At 56.2% G+C, this 9,543-nt stretch overlaps 1 protein-coding gene across 1 annotated transcript; it reads right to left on the bottom strand.

Moving 5' to 3' along the window:
* Positions 1-939: 939 nt before the first annotated feature.
* Positions 940-7,598, bottom strand: DLK2 (delta-like 2 homolog (Drosophila)). Its single transcript, XM_010581196.1, has 5 exons — positions 7,526-7,598; positions 5,840-5,903; positions 3,079-3,209; positions 2,260-2,404; positions 940-1,717 (listed from the first exon to the last, which is right to left on the bottom strand). The coding sequence occupies exons 1-5, from the start codon at positions 7,596-7,598 to the stop codon at positions 940-942; spliced, it is 1,191 nt and encodes a 396-aa protein (XP_010579498.1).
* Positions 7,599-9,543: the final 1,945 nt, after the last annotated feature.

Here is a 9,543-nt window from a genome sequence, read left to right as displayed (position 1 = left end):
CTTGTCCACCTCCAGTTTCACCTGCAAGGGCATATGGGAAGGACCAGCTCAGGCCCAGAGGGCCCCAGAGGGGAGCAGGCCATGCTCCTCCTTGTCAGCAAACAACGAGGCAGAAGTGCACACTGGAGAGGGGAAGAAGCTTGGTCGTTTGTGGCCAGAGCAGAAAGGATGGTTTGGTAAGTGGGGGAGAAGACCCCTGTATCATCAGGAGGAAAGTACAGAATGTGTTTGTAATCCCAAGTCTGACAGCAAGAAGAGGGGGCATCACCCAGGGCAGAAGAAGGGCACGAGGAGACCCCAAGTGATCTCCAGAGTCTCTTTGAACTGGCTCACAGAACCACAAGGCCAGGGAGCAAGGGTGTTTGCTTGCTCCCTAGGGACATGGCATCTGAAATGACAGCCTCCAGAAACAGCCAGGAGCCACCCCAACCAGTACTGGGGCAGGGAGGCCCATGCAGCCATGACTGTCCCAAAGGCCCCAGAAGAAACTTCCCAACATCAGTGGAAACAAGGACAAAGCCCCCTCCAGTAGTCACAGAGAGGAGTTACAAAGGGCCTGGCAGAGTCTGGGCTTGCAAGAAGGCTGTGCCCTCCTCAGCACTACCTGTCCTGTTTCTGAGAGCTCATGTTGGACAATACCGGCACTGCATGGCATGGGCTGCCAAGTGGCACGTCACCGCTTCCCTGCAGGGCTGGCCCAACACAGCCCAGCTTTCAGATGCCCATGGGTGCCGGCTGTGCCGGCCAGGTGGGAGACAGCTCAGACCCAGGTGGGGCCATCACACCAATGCTTGAGGCCCAGGGGTTGTGTTGACGCGTTCACTGCCCTGGGAGCCCTTCCCTGCTGCCCAGCTTGTGCCGGCACAGCTCCCCAGGGTGCAGTTCGAGGTGTTTGCCTGCATGACAACCTGCCAGGGCCCAGCTCAGAGTCCTTGCAGCTCACAGTTCTGTCGTCTTCCTGGGCTCGATCAGGACGGTGTTGAGCATGCCCACCTGACACTCCTGGTCTTGGAGCTTCCTTGCAGCCTGAGAAGGGCTTTGGCACCAGTTTGACCTCTGACGGCCCCTCTGCCAGTTCCTCAGCATTAGCAGGACCGTGATGAGGACCAGCACTGCCGTCAGCACCCCGAACACCAGCACTGTCACCAGCTGGCCTTCACTCAGCCCTGAGTCCCTTTGGGTCACCACCTCCTTCACAGAGATTTTCAACAACCCTCCCCCCAGCTCCTTCTCGCTGTGGTTGGCCAGGCGCCGCCCTGTGACCACAGTCCTGACAGGCTCCGGCTGCGTCACACCTGGCATCTCGCTGGTGGTGCTTTTCACGCCCACGCCGTTCTCATGGTTCACAGGGTGGTAGGGGGGAGCCCAGGTGGGCTCTGGGATGGAGATCTCGCAGGTTTTGCCAGTGAAACGGTCGGGACACAAGCAGTCATAGTCATTAATGCGGTCGTAGCACTTTGCCCCATTTTTGCACGGCTGGCTCGCGCAGTCGTTGATGTTGATGGTGCAGAAACGCCCTTCGAAGCCCACCTGGCACTGGCAGGAGAAGCGGTTGATCCCATCATGGCAGGTGGCACCATTGGCACAGGGACGCATCAGGCAGTCATCCACATCGTTCTCACAGAGATCCCCCACAAAGCCAGCGAGGCACCGGCAGGTGAAGTTGCTAGCAAAGCCGTTTTCGTCTTGACACTGCCCCCCATTCTTGCACGGAGACCTGCGTGGAGAGAGCAAGGACGGGTCATGGCCCTGGAGAGCAAGCAGCTTCCCCTGCCCCAGGGAGGTAAACACACACAGCTGCTTGCATGGCCACTGGGTCTAGCACTGGGTCTCTTCATGGGGGCAGCTATCTCAAGGAGAAGACCAGGCAGGTGTTTCTGCCTCCCTGAGTGAGAGGCTGTGGGACCCCCTCAAAGGCTGTGGCTGTGCACAGGCCCACCATCCACCATGGAGGGTCTTCAGCCAAATGATCTGAAGAGGAAATGTGCCCTCCTGATGCTCCCCAAAGGCATGATGGGTGTCAGCTCATCACACCTACAGCAGCGAGGGATGGGAATCTGTTCAGATTGCAACAAAGACCTTGCCCCGGTGAGACCATGTGGTGCACACAGCTAAACCAAAGCCAAAGATTGTTTTGGCTTAACTCCATTAGTGCATGGAAATCCACAGATAACAAGCCACGCTGGGCCACCGCTTGGCAGTGCGTGACCCGAAGCTAATGCTGTCTGTAATCTTGCTGCCCTCACTGCTGTGTCTCACCCTGCCTTCTCACATGGCCCTGTCTTCATCTCACAGTCCTTCCCGTGGAAGCCTTCTGGACACAGGCAGGAATATTCCCCGTCTCGATCATAGATGCACTGAGCCCCGTTCTGGCATGGGGACTGGTGTTCGCAGATGTGTATGTCTGAGAGGAAAGAAAAAGGTAGGAATTAGTGAGAAAAGAGGGGCAATGTGGCCAATTCAGTTCCAACACAACCCATCAAACCCAGTGGGGATGAGAAATTGTAGGAGCTTCTCCCACCTCTCCTCCAATGGGCACCTCCAGCAATAGAAGTGCAGTGCCTACGTGGTGCCTCCCAGCTACAGTCTGCAAAATGCACAGGCTTAGGGGTGCAGAGAAAGCAAATCGTCCTGCAGATCTGCACAATGTGAAGACGCTTGCGTGCCATCTGGCTGGCCAGGGCAGATCCCATGGCACACAGGAGCCTCTGAGGCCAGAGGAAGGGAGTCCACCAGCCACCTGCCGAAGGCAGGAAGCCCCAGGGGAAGCAGGAGGTGCTGTCTGGAGCCCAGCCACTGCATGGGAAAGGCAATAAGTTCATCTGCTCCGTTTCCTGAGGCTGGCCGGTGTTGTGGCAGCTCTTGCCATGCAGTCAGGGAGCAGGTGCCAGTAGCCTGACCTCTTCTGCAGGAAGGAGATGGTCCCAGCTGCGGCAGCCAGGCAAGATCCCATCTCCCGGGCAGCCCAAGCGGCATCACCCGGGTGGCTTCTGGCTATGCTGGCTCACCTGTCCATGCAGGGTGTGCTGGGCTTCTGCCCTCACTACCAGAGGTTGGGATGTCCCACCCACGACTCACCTTTGTCACAGAACTTGCCAGCCCAGCCGGTGTGACAGATGCACTGCCAAGGCTGGTGGCACGTCCCATGGAGACACCCTGGCATACGCACGCACTCTTCGCAGTACTCGCCCTCCCAGCCTGGATCACACCTGCAGGAGGACAGGGCATGGCAGCATGATAAAACCCAAGCAGGGGCTGCGGAAAAGCTGGCTGCTTGCCATGCAGGGTTCCCACAGATATGGCAGTGCTGGGAAACCCTCCCAAAGCCCTCCATGAACCTGCTGGCTCCCTCCTCCAGAGGAGGTCAGAACTGGCATCTCATCTTTCCATGGAAGCAAGCAGACAGAGCGGGAGCAGACTCACCCTTTGCAGCCAGAGAGGTGAGGGGGCAGAAACAGAGCTCAGCAGCTTCACTTTTAGTACCCATGTCCCACTGCTGTCCTCCAGCCAACTGCTCTGTATACACCTCTACATTAGCTGAGCAATTCCTGTGCCTCCCTCATTGCACAGCCAGTCTGACAGTTGGAGAAAAGCCCCATCCTTAACCCTGAACTCCCTGAGGGAAAGGGACAAGAGGCCCCTGAGGCCTGCATGTTTCATTGCGCCCCTTTGCATTATAATGTGTCATTTCCTTTGAAATGCACCGTAATCCAGCTGCAAAACCTTGCTTGCCATGGCTTGTATGGAATAGACTTACCAGCCAGCTCACAAGGGCAGTATGATGGGAAAACCTGCAGAACACAACGAGCCTTCTGGCCCTAGAAGAGCAGGGCAGTGGTGCTGGCTAAGTAAAGCCAAGCTGAGCTGCTCCAGTGGCTTCCCTCAGACCTGCCAGCTCCAAGGGGGAAAGCAAGTGGTAACAAGATGAGAGCTGAGTGGAGGTGGCACCAGCTGCCACAAAAGCTATACTCAAAACAGCACAAAAGTAAAGCTAACAAAACCAATGCAGTCTCCAGAGGAACCAGGGGTGTTCATTTTCATGGCTGGGGCTCATTTCAGCACAATGTGCAGTTGCCAGGCTGGTCCGAGGCTGCACTTTCACACCTGAACTGGCTATTGTCACTGCAGGTTGTTCCAAAGAGATGAGGAAGGTTAAAAAAATAAATATATATGTTAATTAGAGGCTTTTTGATGGGAACAGAGGTGTTACTGTGTGCCTGACAGAGTCTGGGGCAATGCATTCATACCTAGATAGCCATGAGCTTACAGAGGGCCGTGAGCTCCCCTACCACCTAGCACCCACAGGGAGCAGGCACTATCAAGTCTTCCCCTTCCCTAAAAGGGAGATGGCCAACATAAAAATTGCCAGGGAGGGGGCCAGGTAAGCAGCCAACTCTCCCTGAGTCTGGGGTGATTTCAGTGGGATACTGCCCATTTTCAGTGGGTTCAGCAAATGCTCTGGAGGCCTGAAATCTGAAGCAGCAACTCATGTGTGCCTCCACCGAAAAGACCTGCAGCTGGGCCACCCGCCACATGGAGATGTGCAGTGTCTCTGCCCAGGGCTTCGCAGCACTGAGCTCCCCCGACCAGCTACAGCCACCAAAAGGGCTCAGGGAGGAGCGAGCTCTTTGCAGCTGCAACAAGGGGCCCAGCAAAACCAGAGCTGGATGCTCCCTGATGCAGCTGTCAGCGCGGTTATGGTCACCATCAGGCCACATCTGCTCCGTTAGGCGAGAACGAGTGGCCCAGGTGTGGTGTGACACTGGGGGCTGTGCTGCGAAAGGGCATGCCCCAGTGAGAACAGAGTGGCAGTAGGCAGTCTGTGCCCTTGCAGCACAAGTGTCTGGGCCAGCCCGAAGCGGCCTGCTCCTCCCAGGGCTGCTCTACAGGATGGGGGCTCCGGGTGGTCCTACAGTGGGATGAGAGGCAGTGTCCAAGGTCATAGCAGCCCAGGGCAGCCACGTGGTTGCTTCCCAGGCTGAAGTGCAGGGTCAGGCTCTAAGCTTTGCCCCTGCAGGATCTGGGCGCCAACTGGAGCTGGGATGTCAGGGATCATGCACGCACTTCTGCTGCAGTAGCCCCCAGCTTGCTGGTGAGCCCTTTATGAAAACACTCATAGAATCATAGAATCATAGAATCATTTAGGTTGGGAAAGACCTTCAAGATCATTGAGTCCAACCATCAGCCATGCCCACTAAACCATGTCCTGAAGTACCCTGTCTACTCGCTTTTTGAATACCTCCAGGGATGGTGACCCAACCACTTCCCTGGGCAGCCTATTCCAATGTCTGACTCGGAGATCCCCACCACAGCCCACGTTTCTGAGAGGGGACTCCTGATGACCTCAGACATTTATGTGCACACTGGCAGCTCTTCTCTTCCACGCCCCCAGGGAGAGCATCCCCATCGTAAACAGTGAAGAGGTCAAGCAAGCTGGCTGACACCCAAGCCTGCCCTGCTGCCTGATGACTTTCCCCATTGTATCTGAGCCTGAAGGCTGCCTCCCATCACCCAGGCATGGCTGGGCTGTCCTAAGCTCCTATCTAGACAAAAAGGGCTCAGCAGAATGACATCGGTCAGTGTGTAGCGGGGGGGAACCTGGAAACACTGGAGCAAAGGCTGCAGGGGACCAGCAAGAGGTTGAGGCATCAAAATCTCCCACTCCAGAGGGTGTCAGGAAAAAAGAGAGCAGAATTGTCAATTCCAGGCATGGGTGAGCAGCGGAGGAGGCGCTTCAACTCGGGGCAGGGGTGTAGGCAACAAGGACACAGCATCAAGGGAGGGAGAGCAGTTACACTCAGGGGGGCAGCAGGAGCGGAGAGCCAAGGACAAGCTGTACCTGCACTTCCCATCCTGGTCACAGCAGCCATGGGCGAGATTACAGCGCTTGCTGCAGTCATCACCTACAAGGCAGGAGACAAGCGGAGTTACGTTAAGCAGAGACCATAGATGACTCCAGATCTGCCCATAGCCCTGCTGGCTTACAGCTTTTTAGTTCCTTCCTAAGCACTCAGCCTGCCCTTCCCCAGAACTGTAAGGTGGGAGACCTTCCTTTCAATGGCTGGATGCCACATGAGAGATAAGGATTTTGCAGTCACCCAAGCAGCGATAACACTGCCTTTATTGAGAAATGGGACCCTGCTTCAAAACTACTTGGTCTCTGATCATCTTCCCCACCCTCTCTCTGCTGCCTCCCTTAGACTTCAGGCCATTCTGGGCAAGAGCTGGCATTGCCTGGGCATTAAGGCAACCTGTGTAATAGGGCCTGACCCATCTGGGACCTTGGTCCCACAGTCATGCAGCAAGCATGGTGGGAAAGCTCAGGGCCAGGTACTGCGAGGGGCACAAAGGGACTGAGGATGGAAATGGAAAGCATGGCTCCTCTTCATCTCCCAGGATGTCCCCATCCCAGGGACAGCTATTGGCATGGAGCAGTCTGGTTGGGGCTCCTGCCCTCCCCAGGACCCAGCTGCCAGTACTCCCCCTCTGGCATGGGGAGGCAGCACTGGGCATCACATGGGGCCGGGTATCCAGTTCTGTTTATTTATTTAAAGGCCACAGAAGCTGTAACTGAGCCATGGCCTCACCTTGACACTTCTCATCCTCTGCTTAGCACTGGCCTGCTTTCTGCAGCCAGGTGTCCCCTTTCACCTCCACCTTCCCCTCTCCCCCATCACTTGCTTGCATCTTAGCCCCACAGGGAGCTGGCTCACACCGGCTCCACGGGCAGGAGAGCTAGAGCAAATGTCAGGAGGCAGGGGGTTTCTCCAGGAGCCCAGCACGATCCAAGGCCAGGCCCAGGAGATAAACACCCTTACATGACTGAGCCCCTCCATCCTGGACCAGGCCAGGTTAAAGCCCCCATGCCAGGAGGCACGCTCAGGCTTTCCCCAAGCCATGTGATGTGCTGCCTAGGAAGCGACCAGGGGGAGATATCCCTCATGCATGTGTGTTTGCTGCAGTGAGGCAGCAGGTCCCACTGCTCAGGATAAGAGCCTCCCAAAATAAGCCACCGTGGAGCTGGAGCAGCATCCTGGGACTGGTGAGCCCAAGCCTGGGTATTGTCGCCTTTTCTATTTGTAACCATCTCTCCTGGCAGGTGGCTTTGGGAAATCATTGCTTATCCGGAGCAGGGAGAGAGCAAACTAACCTTTGGGAAGGGATTTTGTCTCATGGGATCCAGGATTAGCTGTTCAGTTTTGGGATCTTCTTTCCCCTTTGCCCTGCCTCTCTGAACAGGCTCATTGGTTCAGGGACACATTCATCCTAACTGAGAGAGGCAGAGCAGCGGGACCTCTCACTCCTGGTCTGCTCAGGCACTGTCACCCCCATGGGCACCAGAGTGAGGGTCTCTACAGTTGCCACCAGTCACCCCCCAGGTGCTGGATGACTGAGCAGCATTTTCTGTCTTCTAGGCCAGGCCAGCTCTATTTTGCATGCAAAACTGAGGAGACTTCAGCAATGCCAAGGACAGGTTTGGAAAGGTGGATATAAAAGAGAAGGACCCATGTCTACAGAGACTCACCTTGGGCAAGCTGGTGATGGGCCAAGAGGATCCAAACCAAGGACATGAGCTGGAGACAGAAGCTCCTGAGCATGGTCAGTGTGGCCCCACCGAGATGAACACCTATAGGAGGAAAAAGCGCAAGCTCAGAAAAAAATCCCCTGGCTCACACGGCAGCTTCACTTCACGCATCCCTTCCGCTCTGCTACCTGGGAGTTTTGAGTTAAAACATCCAGTTTTGTACAGACTTGTCACTGCACTCCTCTGTCCTTCCAGACTCCTTCCTCTAAGGCAATGTTGGAGCACTAAGAATCAAAAAGCCTTTTAAAAGGTGTGTACAGGAGAACTGAGTGTGCACACTCAATCCCAAGCGTGTAGTAGCTCAGGCTGTCACACCGCATCTTGGAGCACCTGCCCCTGCTAGCTGCTGTCAAGAGAGCAGAAGTCTCCAGAAATACTAGTCCAGCTGTGGGGACCTTCATCTTTCCTCCCTAGGTTTGGGAGGCTCCTGTGCATGTTCAAATGAATAGAAGAGCTCAGTCTTTTTACAGCACCCAGGCTGCTTTTCAAGCCCTTCAGGAGGGCAGGGAGTCAAGTAGATCTAGCAGACAAGCAGGCGGTAAACAGCAGCCCTATTTCATTTTCCAAGCAAGGGTATGAAGCAACATGCACTAGACCTGGGCTGCAGCCCCAGGTAGGAAAGGCAAACACGCACTTCTCGCTAGGTGCGGTCCTTTTCCTGAGCTGTCCTGCAGAGAGCCCTGTCAGCCCAGGGTTCCTGCACCCATCTATTTTCTGACTGCCTCCTGCCCTCTTGAAGTAACATTAAATACTTTCCAAAAATGCTTCATTCCCTCCCAGCCTTCTGGGGTTGTTAAGGGCAGGAAATTTGAGGGTGATATCATAAATATATTACTATAATGAGATGGGAGGAGTTAAACAGTTCTGCTAGGAGAGTGGTGAAGGTATGGAGCAGACTCCATCCAGCTGCGTGGGTGTGATGGACAGGGGCCATTCCACTTTCAGCTTGACTCTTTAGCTCAGGAAGGTTGCGTTGGGTTGATAGTTGCATGAAAGACTTCTCAGATGGGGACAGAAGTCCTCTCACCCATCCACACATACACATGCATTGCAGGAAGAGGTTCTGGGGTCCCTGCTAAGGGCTTCACCTGCCTGGACCAGGCAAAATAGCCCACAAAAGCAATGATGTTGCTCAAGGCATCTCTCCAGCAAACAAACCATCACCAACGAAGGATGCAGCATTTTCAGAGGTGCTACAGGATGTTACTGTCACTGCCCCAGCCAAATCCCAGGGCGGACCACTGCATCCTCCCTCCCCATGGTCCCCTTTTCACCATGCTCGCAGGACCCTCCTTCACCTTCTGCCCCAAAACGCTGGGCGGTGGCAAACAGCAGCTGCATTTCAGGGGAGGGTGAAGCAATTCCTATGAAACTTATAAAATAATTTAGGGCTGAACAGTTGGTATCCTGTTCCTTCAGGTCTGTGAGCAGCTCAACCTCTGACCACATGTCATTGCAAGGGTCGTTTCCCCATGGCTCCCCACAGCCTCCCCATTCGACGCGCAGCCTCTCAGACCTCCTGACGGGTGCTGCTCCCAGCTCCCACCCAGGGGCCGTCCCGGACCCCAGAGAGGCGCCGGGGGCATCCTGGGGGGCAGCCGGTGCCCAAGGGAGGTGTGAGCAGCACCCGGGCAGGCCTGGCTTTGGGTCGCAGGGACACAGGGGAGGGAGCTCTCTCCTCCGCTACCGCCTGGCCGGCTTGGGGGCTACCAGCCCCCCCAGGGGCTGCGGGCTATTAGGGACGCCCCCGGGGGCTATTAACCTCCCCTTCAGGGGTATTAGGGACCTCCTTACGGTTGGCGGCTACCAGGGACAACCCCAGGAGGGGGGCTATCAGGCACTGCCCCTAGCCTGGGGGCTATCAGGGACCCCTCCGGGCTGGGGGTCCGGGGGCAGGGGTGGGAACCCGGAGGATGCCGCGCCGCTGCGGCTCCCCGCCCCCGCCCCGCCTGTCCGGC

The sequence above is a fragment of the Haliaeetus leucocephalus genome, unplaced genomic scaffold, assembly GCF_000737465.1.
Source record: "Haliaeetus leucocephalus isolate CR32 unplaced genomic scaffold, Haliaeetus_leucocephalus-4.0 Scaffold752, whole genome shotgun sequence".
Classification (NCBI taxonomy): domain Eukaryota; kingdom Metazoa; phylum Chordata; class Aves; order Accipitriformes; family Accipitridae; genus Haliaeetus; species Haliaeetus leucocephalus.
The sequence above is the reverse complement of the archived record's forward strand: the minus strand, read 5'-3'. Positions and strand labels throughout refer to the sequence as shown.